Source organism: Anolis sagrei, chromosome 3 (genome assembly GCF_037176765.1).
Source record: "Anolis sagrei isolate rAnoSag1 chromosome 3, rAnoSag1.mat, whole genome shotgun sequence".
Taxonomy (NCBI): Eukaryota; Metazoa; Chordata; class Lepidosauria; order Squamata; family Dactyloidae; genus Anolis; species Anolis sagrei.
Window position 1 is genome coordinate 72,930,342 of NC_090023.1, and position 19,795 is coordinate 72,950,136.

Genomic DNA, 19,795 nt, shown 5'->3' on the forward strand with positions numbered 1-19,795 from the left:
TCAATATTACATCCTGAAGAAAATATTTTTAGAAAGTAATGCAACCATACATACTGTGAGGTCATGAAGCAACTGCCCAGTATAAGAATTCCAGACTTTGAGGAGATGATTGTTCACAGCAGTCACCACCAATTTATCATTTTGACTCCAAGCTATCATGGTTACTTTTGGCTTCATAAATTTGTCTTCTTCTGAGCACACCTCACTACTGAAAATAAATGGAAGACTTCAATACTCTAAAACTTTATTTGAAATATATTGAACTTGACAGAAATGGAATTAAGGAATTAAATAATCTCTTTGACAACTAAAAGTTATTTCCTTAACTATAGGTACAAATATGTGATGAGCTACCCCAAATTAATATTTAAAGTAAAGACTATAGAAGTAAGAACTTTACTGGGAACTAGTCATGGGCCTGGTATTTGTGTCACCCATTTATTTCGTGTTTTCATTTCGTACCATCCATTTGGGTCTGCAGACCCAAAGTGCTTGTGACTGCCAGAGACTGCAAGTCAGCGCAAAGTGGAGGGCAGAGTGCCTCTTACTAGGCACTTGGTACTCAACTGCAATCCCTGGCAGTCATGGGCACTTTGGGACTGCAGGCCACACACACACTCTCTTAAAGGGAGTCTCTTTCCAAGTTTCTCTGTGTTGCAAAGTACAGGGGGGAGGCTTGCTACCCATTTAAAATGACCATGTTGCCTGAAGAAAAAGCAAGGGCTGAAAAAACAGCATCAATGAGCCAAAACCAGCATTTTGCCTATCCAGATTCAGAGACAGGGGTTTAACCCACCAACCCTAACAACTCAAATGACTGCTGGAGAAAGTCTGAGGATCAGTGAAATGGTGAGACCCTCTAGCCCTAAAACTAAGGGGAATGGGAGTATGAGAAGCCCTCTCATTTTGGTCAATGGGACAAAAGTTTTGTTCATTCAGATGAAAGCAAATAAATAAATAAATAAATAAATAAATAAATAAATAACAGTTCATTCCAAAAGGCCCTATTTTCGGAAACAGCGCTCCAAAACTAAAACAGGGCCATACGAATGAAACAAACTGAAAATGGATAGCAATTCTATACAAAACCACAAGACTACTGGGAACCTCTTTTAAAAAAGAGCATAATTATTTTGTAGTGAAAACATGTCTAAAAATTTCCACAAAACTATGCACAAGCTCAACAAAGATATCTAACATTTTTTCACAGTCCAGTGGGCCCTCAGTATCCATTGGTTAGAATCAGAGAGCTGTTAGAGGCAACAAGAGCCATCCAGTTGACCCCCTGCCACCTAGGAACATCTAGTTGGAGCACTCCTGACAAAGCTGAATACAAGGATGCAAACCCCATTTTTTAAAAAGGCCAACTGTATTCAGAAAGTTCATTCGAATGACAGTATCAGAGCAAATTTCATGACCACCTATTGACACATGCACATAGACAAATAAAGACCCAAATGCTGTACATACCCAGGTAATTTGTCAGCCATGTCCAACAATATGCTTTTCCACTCAGCTTGCTGGAATTGCCATATCCGAGCTGTTCCATCTCTGCTGCCACTTATGAACCTTGACATAATGTGAAAAGATAATATATAATATACAGAAAGTAATCATGGTAATTCAATTTATGACTGGTTATAAACTCAGATTCAAAAAAAGTAGTTTAACCAGGTACATGTCCTTCAAAAGTTGGCCTCCGACTATAGTCAAACACTTTTTAATGCATGTAGGATAATCTATTTCTGAATCTTCTGATATAAGTATCTCAAATTAAAATATTACCAAATTGGTAACACAGTATTCTTTACTAGACACCTTTAGTTAATGCTTTGTTCAAACAAAATTAACACAAAAACCCCTTGCCTCCAAATCAATAATTCCAAAGTTCTTCCTGACTTATGCTCTTTCCCCCCACTTCCTGTTTTAATAGGTTTGGAAGAAGTATTTCCCAAGTACTATAGTTGTCCCCGCAACTTAGAAATGTGCAAGCCACTTCTTTGATATCCAACCACATGAGGATCTCACTTGTCTGATTTATCAATTGGAACAAAAGGAATCTACTAAGTGGAGTTTCTACATATGTTGCCATAGTGGAGGAAACAACTTATGACATGACAAGCATTATTTTCAGTATAACCTTATGTTATCAATGCTAAAAAAAATGAAGGCAAATTCATCTTTTGTGAATGATGATAAGCCCTTGTATTTCTCCTACAATAGTTTTTCAATAATAAGGTTGAATAAAAAAGAATTATTGGGTATTTTGATAGGGCATTAAAAGCCAGACAACATTAAGGTTTTACAATGTCACGCAGTCTAGTTTTCTCTGAAGACTTCAGTATTTAACAATTTTTTTGTTCCTGGGTTATAAATGTCATTTCTTAATTGGTGCTATCATAAAAACATGGGGAAAGTTTATTAAACTGCAATGGGCCATCCTGCAACACATTTTGCTATAGTTTTTCAATAAATATCTCACCGAGTCTCAACCAATTCAACATAGTTTGTGGAAATCACAAAAACGAAGCTTCTGAAGTATAACAACTACTTTTAAAGTAAGTACCACACAATTAAACTTTCAAACCAGGAACAGATTTCCCCCCCTCAAATTGTGTTATATAGTGTTATAGTATAACTCAATGCTCTTTTTGTGACAGAAGAGAAGAACCTTCAGTTTGGTGAACATAATGGGAATTTAGGCTATGTTAGTCACAATGTCCTCTAATAAATACTTTTTGGAATTCTGTTCCATGCTGGTTTAAGCCACTTTTTGTATATACTACATCAACTTGAAGTGACTGGATTGACCTTGAAAGAGCTGGGGGTAGTGATGGCCGACAGGGAGCTCTGGTGTGAGCTGGTCCATGAGTTCACAGAGTCAGAAACAATTGAACGAATGAACAACAACAACATCAACTTCAAAGTTTATGCTAGCTTTCCAGTGTATTATTGTTCTGATCATACCTGTCATTTCTATTAGAAAACTGGATGCTGTCAACTTTATCCTGTTAAGAGAGAAAGACATATTACATTCAAATGTAACACTGGAAAGTTTTTATTATGCAGTTGTGAGAATGGAATGCTTACATTGAGTATAGCTCTTCCTATACTCCATGTAGGTAGGGCTTTATTTGATGTCAATCATTCTTTCCACCCTAGTTATACGAACCAGCCTCATTGCCCAGTGTTGGCCTGACAAAGCTCCAGACAAACAAGAAAAATATACATATCGCCAGAAATTTCAAAACAAAAAACATCACCAACCAGAGTGGGAAATAATCCCCGTACAACTACAGAAAAGGGAACTTTGGGATCAGTACCAATGTGACATTTTTCTGCAGTGTGTGAATACACTGGTACCTAACATAAGTGATCACTATACCTGTCAGGTGAGTAATATAGCTTTACACATGCTACCATCTGTTGCAGACACATCCACAGAAGCATTTTTTTCAATTTTCTACTTACTAACAACAATGGATTACAAGGAAGTCAAAATAGCTGATCTACAAATTCCAGCAAGGATACTGCTATACTCAATGCAGCACTCCTCATGGAATGGACCTGAATCCACTAAGGAAGCTGTGCAGAACTGTGCAGATAAGCCAACTCAGCCATTTACACTATGAGGAAGGGGACTTTCAGAGACTTTTGAAAGGAAACACAAAGGTATTCACCTAACCCCTTTAGTCTTGTGTTACACACATCCAACCTGTGACACTCTTTTTCCTGTTCTGTGTTTTGGGATCTGGGGGAAAAGGCAGCAGAACAATTTCCTGAGATTGATGAAAAACTACCTTAAGAAGAAGGGGTGGAAGGGAAGCACGTGTGTCCGTATCACTTACCTTCACAGTCATAGACACATTATCCAGATATCACATGTACTGAGGCCGCTCCTCACAAAACAGGCACATGTGTTTTCAGCTTCCATGGCTCAAAAACAATTCTTGTGTGAGGGTAGATCAGTCTACTCTTTGAATACACCTTTAAAGGTGCATCTTCAGTTTTGCAATCAACCCTATAGTCCTTATCTGAGAAGAATTTGGTCCTGAGTTTATGATCCATTGCAATTCACTGAGGCTCTTGGTTCCCATTAGTGGGAAAACTCAGATAAGAAAAGTTATTCCAAATTGAAATATACTCCCAGAATAGAAAAACCAGCCCAAGATCCCCCAATTAAATAGTCACAAAAGATAAACAGCCGAAGCACAGTAAGCCCTGTCCTGAACTGGGAAAGGGGGCTGATTCTTTTACAGAGTGGAAAGAATGAATGACATTGCATGCAGCACTGCCTACAATCAGACTGGAAAAGAAATACATAGTGTAAGTATTCCCTACCCACACTGCAGGAAAAAAGCAAACATCACCATTCAAAAACTAAAAATATTAAATATAAAAATATTAAAGGAAAAGGTCAGACAAAAACATTTCTATTTTATAAGACATTTAATTCTACTCACTTTACTTAAAAACATATCTAAAATGTAATCAAAATATATATCACTAGAATGACTATTCTTCACCAAAGAAAAGAAAGAAAACAACAAGTCCCCAGGCATGGACAAAATCTTCACAAGAAATATCCTATTTACTAGAATTTAATGCTCATCTTTTTTGGGCTAAATTACCTCACCAAAATTAAGGTGAGCATCAGATTTGCATCATATGTTAATTATAGTGCTGAGCCAAAGCAAAGGGGAAAACTGCTTTAGTTGCATCTGGAGTTCCCATTTGAGGTACAATAATCTCTAATTTAACTGCAATGGCTCAAGGCTATGCAATCCTAGGATTTGTAGTTTGGTGAGATATCAGCGTTCTTTGGCTGAGAAGACTTTGTAAAACTACAGGCCCATTTATTTCATAGCACTGTGTCAGGGCCGTTAAAGTGGATTCATTCTACAGCATAGTTGCATCTCAAAGACTTCTTTTTTCCATTGCTGGAAGCTTTGGCATTCCAATACTTTTGTTTTTAAAGAAAGAATTCTAAGCAGGCAGCAACGTTTTGCCACTTCACATTATATTCAGTAGCAAATACTTTTTTTGGTTTCAAGGTTAAAAAAAATGAGATTCAATGGTGACTCGCATAACTACGATATTACATTAGCATAACTGCACTTGTAATTATAACAACAATAGCACTTGCATACACATTTGGTGCCTCAAGTATCAAGTGGGTATATTTGACTGCTGTTTCCAAAAATGGCAGGAGTTTTCCCCTATCCGCTTTAGTCTCTGAGATACAGAACATATGCCATATACCAGATACCGTATGCTTGCCCATAAAGAATCATGATAACCACATATTAAAAAAATTACTGATGTGGCCTAGCTAATACAACTTCCCAAATCAGTGCCTCAAATAACCACAGGAACAAACCTAAAAACAAAAAGAAATTGCTGGATGGTCTATGTAAGCTACATTTAGAGTTTAGCATTCCAGTCTTCAAAGACTTTTACTACAGGAATAATGCTTCCATCCATATTACTACTTATACATTTCTCTATGATTTTGTAATATTGTTGTTCATTCGTTCAGTCGTCTCCGACTCTTCGTGACCTCATGGACCAGCCCACGCCAGAGCTCCCTGTCGGCCGTCACCACCCCCAGCTCCTTCAAGGTCAGTCCAGTCACTTCAAGGATGCCATCCATCCATCTTGCCTTTGGTCGGCCCCTCTTCCTTTTTCCTTCTACTTTCCCCAGCATAATTGTCTTCTCAAGGCTTTGCTGTCTCCTCATGATGTGGCCAAAGTACTTCAACTTTGTCTCTAGTATCCTTCCCTCCAATGAGCAGTCGGGCTTTATTTCCTGGAGGATGGACTGGTTGGATCTTCTCGCAGTCCAAGGCACTCTCAGAACTTTCCTCCAACACCACAGCTCAAAAGCATCGATCTTCCTTCGCTCAGCCTTCCCTAAGGTCCAGCTCTCACATCCGTAGGTTACTACAGGGAATACTATGGCTTTGACTAGGCGGATCTTTGTTGCTAGTCTGATGTCTCTACTCTTTATTATTTTATTGAGATTGGACATTGCTCTCCTCCCAAGAAGTAAGCGTCTTCTGATTTCCTGGCCACAGTCTGCATCTGCAGTAATCTTTGTGCCTAGAAATACAAAGTCTGTTACGGCCTCCACGTTTTCTCCCTCTATTTCCCAGTTGTCAATCATTCTTGTTGCCATAATCTTGGTTTTTTTTATGTTTAGCTGCAACCCAGCTTTTGCGCTTTCTTCTTTCACCTTGATTAGAAGGCTCCTCAGCTCCTCCTCGCTTTCGGCCATCAGAGTGATGTCATCTGCATATCTGAGGTTGTTAATGTTTCTTTCAGCAATTTTCACCCCAGCTTTGCATTCATCAAGCCCCGCACATTGTATAATGTGTTCTGCATACAAGTTAAAAAGGTTGGGTGGGAGGATGCAGCCTTGCCGTACGCCTTTCCCAATCTTGAACCAGTCTGTTGTTCCGTGGTCAGTTCTCACTGTTGCTACTTGGTCCTTGTACAGATTCCTCAGGAGAGAGACAAGGTGGCTTGGTATGCCCATCCCACCAAGGACTTGCCACAGTTTATTATGATCCACACAGTCAAAGGCTTTAGAATAGTCAATGAAGCAGAAATAGATGTTTTTCTGAAACTCCCTGCCTTTCTCCATTATCCAGCGGATATTGGCAATCTGGTCTCTCGTTCCTCTGCCTTTTCTAAACCCAGCTTGAACATCTGGCAACTCTCGCTCCATGTATTGCTGGAGTCTTCCTTGCAGGATCTTGAGCATTACCTTACTGGCATGAGAAATAAGGGCCACTGTACGGAAGTTTGAGCAGTCTTTCGCATTTCCCTTTTTTTGGTATGGGGATATAAGTTGATTTTTTCCAGTCTGATGGCCATTCTTGTGTTTTCCATATTTGCTGGCATATGGCATGCATCACCTTGACAGCATCATCTTTTAAGATTTTAAACAGTTCAGCTGGGATCTCGTCGTCTCCTGCTGCCTTGTTGTTAGCAATGCTTCTTAAGGCCCATTCAACCTCACTCCTCAGGATGTCTGGTTCTAATTCATTCACCACACCGTCAAAGCTATCCTCAATATTATTATCCTTCCTATACAGATCTTCTGTATAGTCCCGCCACCTTCTCTTGATCTCTTCAGCTTCTGTTAGGTCCCTGCCATCTTTGTTTCTTATCATACCAATTTTTGCCTGAAATTTACCTCCAATGCTTCTAATTTTCTGGAAGAGGTCTCTTGTCCTTCCTATTCTGTTGTCTTCTTCCACTTCCATGCATTGCTTATTTAAAAATAGTTCCTTATCTCTCCTGGTTAACCTCTGGAATTGCGCATTTAACTGGGCATATCTCCCCTTATCCCTGTTTCCTTTTGCTTTCCTCCTTTCTTGGGCTACTTCCAGTGTCTCAGCAGACAACCATTTTGCCTTCTTGATTTTCTTTTTCTTTGGGACGTACTTTGTTGCCGCCTCCTGAACAATGTCTCAGACTTCTGTCCATAGTTCTTCTGGGACTCTGTTTACTAAATCTAGTCCTTCAAATCTGTTCTTCACTTCCACTGTATATTCGCTAGGAATGTTAGTGAGATCATATCTAACTAGTCTGTGTATTTTCCCTGATCTCTTTAGTTTTATTCTAAATTGAGCAATAAGAAGTTCGTGATCTGAGCTACAGTCAGCCCCAGGTCTTGTTTTCACCGACTAGATGGACGTCCGCCACCTTTGGCTGCAAAGAATGTAGTCAATTTGATTTCGGTGCTGACCATCTGGTGAGGTCCATGTATAAAGCCGTCTTTTAGGTTGTTGGAAGAGAGTGTTTGTTATACACAGCGAGTTTTCCTGGCAAAATTCTATCAGCCTGCGTCCCGCTTCATTTTGTTCTCCCATACCATGCTTTGTAATATAGGGGAGAATTGAAATTAAATTGAAATATTTTAATAAAATAAAAAATCTGAATATAACATTATATGTCAACAGAAATTAATTTTAAAATTTAACATTACTTACGGCATGGCTCTCCAGCTCTGAAATTTTTTCAGGGATTTCAGAGCCAAAATAATAAATTCTAATAACATGGTCAGTGCTGCCAGTTGCTAAGAACATCCCACCTACAATTTAAACAACAATTTAGGATGCTGAGATGTAATAAACCATAGGACATTATCTAGACTAACATACAAGAACTTCTATTTAATGAAGCCAAGATATTACTCTGATATTCGCAGGATCTGAAATTCAATCTAGATGTTAATTATTCTATTTCTACAACTAAACATATGCAACTCATTTAATTATATTGCAACAACATTGATATATTTACTACTAGGCTGGTTCTTTAAATGCAGAGGTATGTTTAATCTCATCATATACTGTGGACTGGATCCATGTTCAGAGCAGGCCTACTGAAATCAGTACATCTAGTCATTACAAAATGAAGCATCAACAGACCTACTTTAAACATGACAGTCTGGAGCCCACCTGATCTCCCCTTTCTCTAGAAAGCAGGAATACATAAGAACATCATGATAGGATTTAAATCCTTGTCTTCATGGTCCAGAGCATATTTATTCTCCATCAATTTGGATATACCAGTTGTAATTACCTTAAATGGATTGTGGGATTTTGAGAGGGGGGAGGGGCTATACAATTCCATTGTTGTTTTAGAAATTAAGCTTCTCAATATATTAGAGAAGCTCCTTAGAATCCTGGAGTTCCAGGAGAAGTTGCTAGAGGTGCCATGAGAGAACTTTCTTTGAGCTGTAAATATAATTTCTTATGTACTGATTCCCTGAGAAACTATTTCAAGGGTCATATTAGGTTAAAAGGTTGAGAAAGGCTGCTCTGCAGAGATGCAGTAATGGTGATTTCTACTTCAAAGAATTTTTAACCCATTTATTGCTGAGAGTCCTGCATTCAGTTTTCCAACTGTCACACTGCTTTGCTGGAGATGGAAGAGGAAGAATAGCAAGTCCTTATGGGCCGAGTTAAATTTCTTTCTGCTCCAACCTTTGTGTGTGTGTCATGCCTTAGTCAAACTGCAAACTTGAGGACATGAACTATTGAATCTTTTTTACTATTTTGTTTTGTGGGGGGTGCCTAAAAGGCAAGACATAATTAAATACTCTGTCCATCTTGTCTATTTAACTGCTCCTATGTTGGCACAATTTTGAATCCTCCCTGAGCTTTATACCATGATCTAAATATCAGAAATATGCTGCTGGCCTTTATATTCTCACATGCACCAGTGGATCTCCCATAACATTTCAATCTGATCTACTGTATTTTCTGGCATATAAGACAACTGAGCGTATAAAATGACACCCCCCCCCCCCAACTTTTCCAGTTAAAATATAGTGTTAGGGACATACTCACTGTATAAGACTAACCCTCTTCCAACGCACACCAAATAAAAATTTAAAAAGCATCGGATTTGATTTCAATATGATAATTTTCCTATTACTGTACCTCCTTTTCTGCCTCTCACATCTCGCACATGCGCACCTGCACCGCTTCACTGGAGTCTTCAGGAGCGAGATCTGAGAGGCAGAGGAGGAGGTACGATAATAGGATACAAGGGCGGGCCAGACAGGTAAATGAGGTGTGTTTTTTCTGGGCCCAGAGCCTCTCTATCTCTTTTTTCCATACCCTGGGCATCCCAGACACCTGCAGCTTGCACTTAACCCTAACCCTTCACTTACACCTTCCCAGTGACGCGCCCCTTCACCTCACCATCAGGACCGCATTAAGTCCACGAATCCTGATGAATGGATTTTCTTCTACCGTACTTGTACAGTGTCGCCCTTAATGCTTTCATACAGTCGCTGAATACGGCAGGGACATGGCCACTGCCATTTTTGAGCTCCCCCCACCATATGCAGCAACCAGATTCTCCAATCCAGATTGGAAGTTTCAGAACCTGCTCTATAAGACGACTCCCGGTGCATAAGACTATTCCAGCGTATAAAACAACCCCTGACTTTTGTGAATATTTTCTTGGGTTAAAAAGTAGTCTTATACGCCAGAAAATACAGTAACTATAGTTTGGAGATCAGCAACGTTCCAGGTCACATTTGAACGCAACATCAAACCAATGAAGGAAGGAGAAAAATCTGTCCACGACAAGAAAAAGCTCAAACTTAACAATCTGCTACCTTTGAATCGCTGTCTGAAAGTTATGAAAAAACATTTAATTTGAACAACCATAGTAGACTTAAATAGAAAAACTGTATACATTATTTGATCATAAATCCTCAAATCTACAAAATGACGAAAAGAAACTTAAAATGACTTCATTTAAGCCAAGGCTCCAGGTATGATTAAGGAAGAGACATAATAGGAATATGTGCGATTTCACAGAGACCACAATGGAGAACATATACTTACCAGCACTAAATGAAGAGCAAAGCATTTGAACACCAGGTCTAGGTTTTTCTGTGAATTTCAGTGGCCGATTACTTAAGAAACAATAAGAGTTGTTTTAATATATGAATGCTGTAATCAATCCCATGAAGATCTTAACTTTAAAACTTTATTAAAAATAAATTTCTTTTTTGTATTGTATACACTGTAAAGCAGCTGCAATTTTGATTTTTTTACTACATTCTGCAACAGTAAAGCTGTCAATATAATATTATAAACTAGTTTGAGGATGGTTATTTTTCTATTCTACAATGTAATGTTGAATCCGATTTAGCAAAATGCTTAGTATGTGAATAAAATCAGCAAAGCAAGATAACGACATACTTGAATTTCATAGAAATTGTATTCCACTGCCAGAAGCAAACTGTTCCATCTACACCCGTGGAAACCATGTATCGTGTGGTGTCTTTGACCAATGGGCTGAACTAGAAATTAAAAAAACTATGAGTAATTGTATCTTTTCAAGAAACGGGACAACAAATATTTGATTTTCTTTAACTTCTAAAACATTTTCATTTTCCATTAAGTTTACATTGAATGTTCATTGAATAAAGGAGTGAAACGTAAAAAGAAAAAAAATATGATTGAGTATTCCTTATCCAAAATGTTCAGATTTTGGAAAACTTGTATTTGCGCATATGTGTAATAAGATATCTTGGAGATGGGATCCAAATTTCAACACAAAAATTATTTGTGTTTCATTTACGGTCAGCCCTCCACATTAACAGCTTTGACTTTTTAGGATTTGATTATTCAGATTAAATTAAACTGTATGCTCTGGGTTCTCCATCGCAACTCTATGGCTAATATTCTCTGGAGGCTGGCTATAGTCATGCTGGAGTACCTGGAGATTCCTAGAGAGGTATTCTCACAAGTTAAAAAATAGCAACTTTTTATTTGTTGTTTTTCACTTTTAAGGGAGTCTTGTGTATACCCTTATACACAACCCTAAACGTAATTTTATATAATATTTTAATATTGTGCATGAAACAAGATTTGAGTCCACTGAACATCGTAAAGCAAAATTGTCACTATCTCAGCCACCCACATTGACAATTTCAGATTTTGGAGTAGTTTGGATTTCATAATTCCAGATAAGGGATGCTCAACCTGTATATTATAGTTTTAAGTGATTACTCATTGATCATCAAACTGTAGAACCTCACTGTGATTAGTCACATTTTTACAACAAGCAAGCAATTAATGCACACATAGGATTGCTTCATAAAAAAAACTAACTGTCCATTAAAAGGTGTGATTAAGCATAAATGAAAAACCTATCAAATGCAATACTATATCAAACTTAACTATGATAAACAGTGGTACTAGAAGTGCCAAAGAATATTATACACCAGGAACTGATTGTCTTAGCTTCACACTAGACGATACTGTATTAAGTTCACACTAAAGAGGACAACTGTACATAATAAGTGGGCTGAGTCTAGAAACTGTGGCAAACACACACTATGTAGTTGGGAAAATGCATACAGTACCACTGTGTGTGTATAATACGACCCCTATATTTACTCAGACATTTGAGAGCAGATTAATATTTACTGCAGCAATTTAATTAACCAGACTCATTAAAAAGTTATAAATTTGCACAAAATGAGCAAAATACATAGTTTATTTATTTACCATATTTTTACCGCACCCTTTTTAAACCTGAAGGGGACTCAAGGTGGCTTTACATACAGACAACTATTTGACGCCTTAAACAATGTAAAATTAAAGTAAACATTTTAAGACACATTAAAACATATAAAAACATTACATTCACTCTTAACCATGCTGAATGATTTTTGCTGAAAGTTGCCATAGAATCGCTCTGGGGGATATAAAAAATTCCTTGAGATGTGTTCTTCCTAGGAATTTTCTACATCTTCTAGGGTGATTCTACATTAGCTTGTGGCAGAAGCATACCATGCAAACACTAGAGGACCTAGAAGATTCCTCTATAGTTCTAGATAGTTCCCTATCTTCTGGTTTTCCAAACGGGTATTTGTCTGATTGCATGGAAATACTAATATTTAAACTGAAGATAGACCACAGAGATCTTTTCATGTTCTCCATAACTGAGGTAAACTCTGAAGGTTTCAAGAAAACACATACAATATAAATGAGTAAGTGTGGAATTTTGTCAATTTTTACAACATACAAAAGCAAACATTTCAATATTTAGTTAGGAACTTACCTGCAATGATGTAATTGAACCGGTGTGTCCCTGTAGGACAGCAAGTGGAGCACATGTTCTGAGACACCAAACACGGATAATTTTATCACAACTGCCAGCAGCAATCATTGTGTTTTCATAATTCACAGCCATATCTGATATCTCTGCTGAATGGCCCCTTAATGTAGCAAGCAAACGCCCATTGTGTGTGGACCAAATCTTTACCAAGCAATCATCTGATCCCTGATTTAAAAAAGAATATGCTAATTTATTTCAAAATACAAAACCTGCTTCAAGTCATTAACGCGGTTTACATGCTGGTAAGATTAAAACGTTCACAGCCACATGCACTTGCATAAATAATCATACAATCAGTTGGGAAGTTACTAAGCAGTATGCATCAGTCCTGATTTATCATTTACAATGATGCTATAGAATATGCTGAGGTAACGTAAAGGAGAGAAGCAGAACTATATCCAAACAGGATCACATACATTTGGTATACTGCAACACTTTCATAAGATTATAGTTCATGAACTTTACCATCGGCAATATGGAATCTTGTTTAAAAATACTGCAATCCAATGGAAACAGGCTGGCGACAATTTAATTCTTATGTCTTGATGTTTTCTATTACTGAAAACAGTTATTCTAAGTTTCGTATTAAGAAAGGCCTTAATTTCTTCAAGACGTTTTTCTAAAACAGCAAAAGCATTTTTCTCTTGCATACATAAAAAGTGATTCCATTTTATGAGCCCAGAACCCAAACAAAAATATCCCCAAAAGGGACATAATAAACAACTCACAAAATGTCCGACAAGCACAGAAAGTAATTCTTTACCTCTCATTCCAGGTAAAATGCTTATTCTGAGGAACAGGCAGTTATCTAAAATCTGTCTGGCAGAGATATGATTTCAGTCATGGTATCTAATGTAATCAAGATTACGAAACTACAATCCATTTCTTTTTCTATTTTATAGCTGCCCAAAATTCTAGTACCAAACATTTCTTAATCTAGTGTCTTCAAAAGTCAGTGACATTGGATCTGTTCATATATGGTAATACATAAGTCTTTCAAGCCTATGAAAAAAACCTGCTACATCTGACATATTGTTGAACTACTCTACCAAGAACTCATAAAATTCACTGTTAAGTGCCACAGGGAGACAATTTAAACATCTGCAATTATTAAACTTTAACATTTAGAGCAAAACTGGGTGACTAAAGTAAACTTTCTCTATTCTTCACAGACTTCCAGAACACATAACTTCATTAGTAAACTCACAGTGAATATTCTGTGTCCAGTCCTATCAAATGCCACACAGTAAACTGCAGAGAGATGACCAAGAATTCGTCTATGCATCTTTATATGCTGATACATGTTGACCGGTAATGAAGAACTGGATCTTGTGCATCCGGTTAATTGTCTTGCATAATTTATTTCCACTAGAAGAGGAATATCAGTTAAGGACATACAATAAAGGTTATTTTTTAAATATTGTTATTGTTTTGCACCTTCCATCTTATGGTGATCAGTTTTCTTGTGAAGATCTGATTAGAGCTGGTTCAGCTTTACCTTCATCTAAGGCTGAGAAAGAGTGACTTGACGAAGTCATTCACTGGATTCCAATGTCCAAATGGGGATATGACCCTTGGAATCCAGAGTTGTAGCCTGGTGCTCAAACCACTACACCACACTGGCTTTTACAGTAATCATGTTTAGTAAATTAAACACTATGAAGGCTAGTAATTGTACTTAAGTGTCAAATTTAAAGTAATAATATTGGTCAATTAGTATTTGGAATCTTGAAACCAGTTTTTAAGACCAAACACGATTTATTATCACATTCAATTCTTATTTGTCCATCATTTTTATCCAGTGGAAGGGTGCAGTTTGTTGCTGCTTTCCCAATTTTAAATGCAACAAGTGGAAAACAAGTGTCCGCAGGTGATCCTATTCAGTATTTCATCAGGACAGATCTATATATTTAAGTAACAAGAAAAGGATAGTATCGAATTTGTAAAGAAGCTTAGGAAAAAACATTACTAGCAATGGATGTCATTATAGAGAAGTAATTTTCATGGCAGTATAAAATAGCTTGCTGAGAGAGCTAGTTTCCCTTCATTTCACATTACTGCCTCTTGATTTTAACAAAATTGGTATATGTAGAATTACTGCATGTGTTCATATTGTGTCATTTTTATAAATATGTAATACATGAATGAAGTATATAGAGAAATCAAAAGTAAACTTACCGAGACTTGGCAATGTAGTAGAGTTAACAGACATTTCAGGAGGTCTTCCTCTATGAAGAGCAGCAAGAACTGAGCCCTTCCAAATTGTTTTTCTGCCATCTGAAAAGTTTGTTGTATGTAAAGTTACTTAATATATTGTAAGAATAGTCCTTTCAGTACGCAAAGTTAAGAGATGTTAGCTCAAACATGATGCATAGAGAAAACAATCTCCCTAGCCTCACCTATAAGTATTTGAATTACAAAGGAGTTTTAAATATTTGAAATATTTAAATATTTCTAGAAACAGCATGGTTAAACTACAATTATGTAATGGCTATGTTTATAATCTAACTAGCTGTACCCTGCCACACATTGCTGTGGCCTATAGTAAGAATTTTCAAAGTAGAAGAAGATATCTGGATTATTATGAAAGAGATACCTACCTATTCCTTCCCCCCTTTTTCTTCCCCTTCCCCTTCCTCTCCTTCTCTACCTCTTTTTTTCATTCATTATTTCGCTCTTTGGTTTCATCCTTCCTTCCCTCCCCCTTTCTCTTTCTCCTTTGTCTCCTTGCTTCCCTCCCTGTTTCCTTCCTTCTTTTACTTTTTATTTCCTTTTCTTCTCCCTTCCTTCTTTATCTCTTTCCTTCCTTTCTCTTTTTCTTTCCTTTCTATTTCTCTTTTTCCTTCCTTCGGTACCTCTTTCTTTCCTTCCTTCTCTACTTCCCTCCTTCTTTCCCTCCCTCCTTCCTTCCTTCCCCCTTTCCCTCCTTCATTCCTTTCCTTTTTTTCTTCCCTCCTTTCTCTCTCATTCCTTCCTGTCTGTTCTCCCCCAATATCATGGTAGAGCCCGCCTCCCTCTTTTTTCCTTCCCCCCTCACTCTCTCCTCCCCCTCCCCCTTCTCCTCAGCCTCTGCCCTTTCATCCCTTGCCTTAGTGTTAGTTATGGACTGAGAGACATACAGGGAGCAGCAACCATTGCCGCCACTGCTGCTTCAGAACCCTCATTCTGTGTCCTTAGTGCGAGGGGGGGGCAGGGGAAGTGTGTTGTCTTCTTTCTTTTTTGAATTTAAAGGTGTTTTTGTGGGGGGGGGGTTCTTCACTCCTTGGATTGTGAGGAATTTTGTTGCCAAATTTGGGGTCATTTGGCCCTGTAGTTTTTTTGTTTTTAAGGTACTCATTATGCACAGAGCATTTTTATATATATAGATAATATTCAATCAATAAATCTATGTTGAAATCAGATAAACTAATAATAGCTAGTTTTGTGGAATAAATATATATCAGGCATTTCACATATGGCACAGCAAATCACAAATTGTATTGCTATCCAGGATTTTATATAAAGATTGGAAGATTTTGGAAAGTGATGGTGTGACGATGTGTAATTTTTATTCTTATGGTTATGTGTTGTTTAAACAGTAGTTAATAAATGGTAAGTATGTAAGATTATATTTTGTTAGAGATGGTGGCTGGCTTGGCCTGAGTTGCCATAGCAACGGGGGTGGAGCCAACTGTCACCTAGCTTCAGGGCTGTTTGAAATAGGCAGTCTGTGACCATTAGAGTTGCAGGAAGGACTGATTTCTCTAGTGGGAGAATCAGGGAAGAGTCTGTAAGCCGATGAGCTACAGAGAACACTGAAATCTCTGGGTAGGAGACTCAGGGAACTAATTTGTGACCAAAAGGGTTACAGGAAAGGACCCAGTAGTGATAAAGCTACAGGGGATTATTGATTCTGGGTTAAGAATCAAGGTGTGGCTGGGAGCCAATTCTGTTAAATAAGCCTTTTAGCTTATTGGTTTTATTAGGACAGTTGACCAGGAAAGATACATCTGCTTACAGAAACCTCTTAAAAGTCTGTACCTAAAGTTACTCATGAAACCTTACTAATGTAACCTATCAAGATTTGTGCCTCTAGAGAAGAAACATCGAATCTGTTATACCTTGCTTGTTCCAATAAACTTGTTACTGTTTCTTTAAGCATTGCTTTGATACAGTTTCTCCTAAGTCAAACAGCCTGCATAAGAAGTAAAACCAAACCAGGGACAGTAAACGCTACGCTATCAAATGAATAAATACTTCTGCAAATAATAGCCCCTTTATAATAATAGTCCCTCTTAAGCTGATACTGATCATTGCCCGGCTTTCCTCACAAATTTGGTGGCAGTAATTTTACGCTCCTTTACAGATGGGTCCAGAATCTAACTCAAAAATTGCTGTTCTACTTATCACTAAAAAGATTGGCCACTGTGCCTAAATGGAGAATCATTTATCGTAAAAATTTTAGGCTTTTAAATTGGCAGAATTCCAGTAAGTTATTAAATCAGGAGTATTTATCTTCTCAAAAGTAATCATTTGTTCTTTGTAAAATAAGCAAATCTGTCCAGTAACTGATGATCAGCCCCTGACTTCTGAGACATTCTGAACCTGTAGCTATCCTCATGTTGGTGAAACATTTTTAGAGATACACAATTTTGCAACAATGTAATGCAGTTTTACTAGCAAACCAGAGGTTAAATCAACCCTTATGCGAGATATGAACACGTACATAAATTGTAATAACAAAATGTATGTGGACCCAACATATCTCATGAAAACCCTAATATTTTAAATATATATGAACTATTTCTAATTTCACACAGACTCAGAGGTTTCTCATGACATTCACATTACACACCTACACATTGCACCTGACACATTAATGTGTTGTAACACAGTTTAGCAAGATGTGCTCTAAAGAAACAAAGATATATATGCAAAAAGCTGCAATATGTTCTGTACTTTTAATCACTTTATATATTTTTTGGGTGGAAGAACTGGGTAAAACAAATTACACAACTGAACAGAAACAGAAGTAAAACAAAGAAAGAAACAGACATAAAACAAAGCAAAACAAAGCAGGATGACTGGAGACCATGAATATTCTTTCTAGTTGTAGACTAACATTGTTGTAGCCATGTTCCTTGAATAGTATTATTAAATTTATCAAGTTACTAGCTGTACCCGCCACGCATTGCTGTGGCCAACCTTCCCCCTATCTCCCCTTCTTTCCCTCCTTCCTTCACTCCCTGTTTCCTTCCTTCCTTCCTTCCCGTCTTTCCTTCTCTCCTTCCTTCCTTCTCTATCGCTTTCCTTCCTTCCCCCTTTTTCTTTCTCTTCTGCTGCCTCTCTTTTCTTCCTTCTCTCTTTCTTCCTTTCTTTCCCTCCCTCTTTCTCTACATCTTATCCCCTTCCTTTGCTCCCTCTTTCCTTCCTTCTTCCTTTTTCTCTTCTGCAGTCTCTTTTCTTCCTTCTCTCTTTCCATCTTTCCTTCCCTCCCTCTGTCTCTACATCTTCCCCCCTTCCTTCGCTCCTTCTTTCCTTCCTTCTTTCCTTTTTCTTTCCTTCTCTTCTTCCTTCTCTAACTTTCCTTCCTCCCCCCTTTTTCTTTCCCTTCCTCTTTCTCTCCTTTCTTCCTTTTCTACCTCATTCCTTCCTTCCTTCTTTCTTTCCCTCCCTCTTTCTCTCCCTTCTTCCTTGACAGATTAGAAGGGGGCGGGGCTTGGAGGTAACGTGAGGGGTAAGAGGGAGGAGGGGTGGGGGATGGGTTTAGAAGGGGGCGGGGCTTGGAGGTAACGTGAGGGGTAAGAGGGAGGAGGGGAGGGGGATGGGTTTAGAAGGGGGCGGGGCTTGGAGGTAACGTGAGGGGTAAGAGGGAGGGGGGGGATGGGTTTAGAAGGGGGCGGGGCTTGGAGGTAACGTGAGGGGTAAGAGGGAGGAGGGGAGGGGGGATGGGTTTAGAAGGGGCGGGGCTTGGAGGTAACGTGAGGGGTAAGAGGGAGGAGGGGAAGGGGGATAGGTTTAGAAGGGGCGGGGCTTGGAGGTAACGTGATGGGTAAGAGGGAGGAGGGGAGGGGGGATGGGTTTAGAAGGGGGCGGGGCTTGGAGGTAACGTGAGGGGTAAGAGGGAGGAGGAGAGGGGGGATGGGTTTAGAATGGGTGCCGCACGGGGGGGTGAGGGCGCGCGCGCGCGCACGTGCCACGCCGGGGGGGGTGAGAGGGGCGCGTGTGTGTGTGTATGTGCCGTGCGGGGGGATGAGGGGGGGCGCGCACGCGCGTGTGTGTGCCGCGCCGGGGGGGGTGTGAGGGGGCATGTGTGTGTGTGTGTGCCACGCGGGGGGGGGGGTGAGGGGGGCGCGCGCGTGCGTGTGTGTGCCAGGGGGTGAGGGGGCACGCACGCGCGCGCGTGTGTGTGTGCCGCGCCGGGGGGTGAGGGGGCGCGCGTGTGGGTGTGTGTGTGTGTGCCACGCCGGGGGAGTGAGGGGGCGCGCGCGTGTGTGTGCTCCGCCGGGGGGGAGGGGGAGGGGCCATATGTGCGCGCGCGTCGGGGAGTTTGCGCCAGTGCGCATGCTCAGTTGCTTTCCCGTTTTTTGTGGTTGTTGTTGTGTGGTTTTGATTTCTGAGTGGATTAGTTTGTACCTAGTGGGTTGTCCTTGGGGCATGGCAATTTTGGTAGAGTTTTGTGGAGGGGTTTTAGAGTTTTGCTTCTCTGTTGGACACCAGTAGGAAATTTATATATATAGACTAACTTTCCAAAACAAAAAAAAATTGAATGTTTGCCTATCTGTATGTTGTAATCTACTCTGAGTCCCCTGGGGAAGATAGAGCGTAATATCAATAAAGTGTTTTATTATAATAATTATTATAATTATTATCACCATCATCATCAATAGACATTGCTAATTATATCCTTTTCTTGGTAATTATAAATTGTAGTTAACTAAATACAAATATATGCGGATTCAAATTTTGCTTCTTTTTCTTCAAATATCTGGTTATACCATGTATTAAAAAGATACATAACAGATAGATGAAGAACCAGTGCATGGAACAGAAATGAACAGCTTAGTATGTGGAGGTACGGTGACTGTTAAGACTGCTTATGCATACATGATAGAAGTTAGGGAATTCAAAATATTCCTCGGAATTATATATA

The 19,795-nt window shown here is 38.9% G+C and overlaps 1 protein-coding gene across 5 annotated transcripts in view; it reads right to left on the bottom strand.

Moving 5' to 3' along the window:
- Positions 1-19,795, bottom strand: part of BRWD1 (bromodomain and WD repeat domain containing 1) — a 69,074-nt gene that overhangs the window by 43,669 nt on the left and 5,610 nt on the right. For 3 of the 5 annotated variants that reach the window (XM_060770321.2, XM_060770319.2, XM_060770322.2), the window contains exons 6-14: positions 14,842-14,940; positions 13,871-14,031; positions 12,607-12,828; positions 10,737-10,837; positions 10,377-10,447; positions 8,001-8,101; positions 2,968-3,008; positions 1,471-1,569; positions 55-208 (exon numbers count right to left, since the gene is read on the bottom strand). In XM_060770321.2, coding sequence (XP_060626304.2) covers positions 55-208; positions 1,471-1,569; positions 2,968-3,008; positions 8,001-8,101; positions 10,377-10,447; positions 10,737-10,837; positions 12,607-12,828; positions 13,871-14,031; positions 14,842-14,940 — 1,049 coding nt within the window. The remainder of the gene's footprint in view (positions 1-54; positions 209-1,470; positions 1,570-2,967; positions 3,009-8,000; positions 8,102-10,376; positions 10,448-10,736; positions 10,838-12,606; positions 12,829-13,870; positions 14,032-14,841; positions 14,941-19,795) is intronic. The other 2 variants (XM_060770323.2, XM_060770320.2) reach the window with 1 other exon arrangement.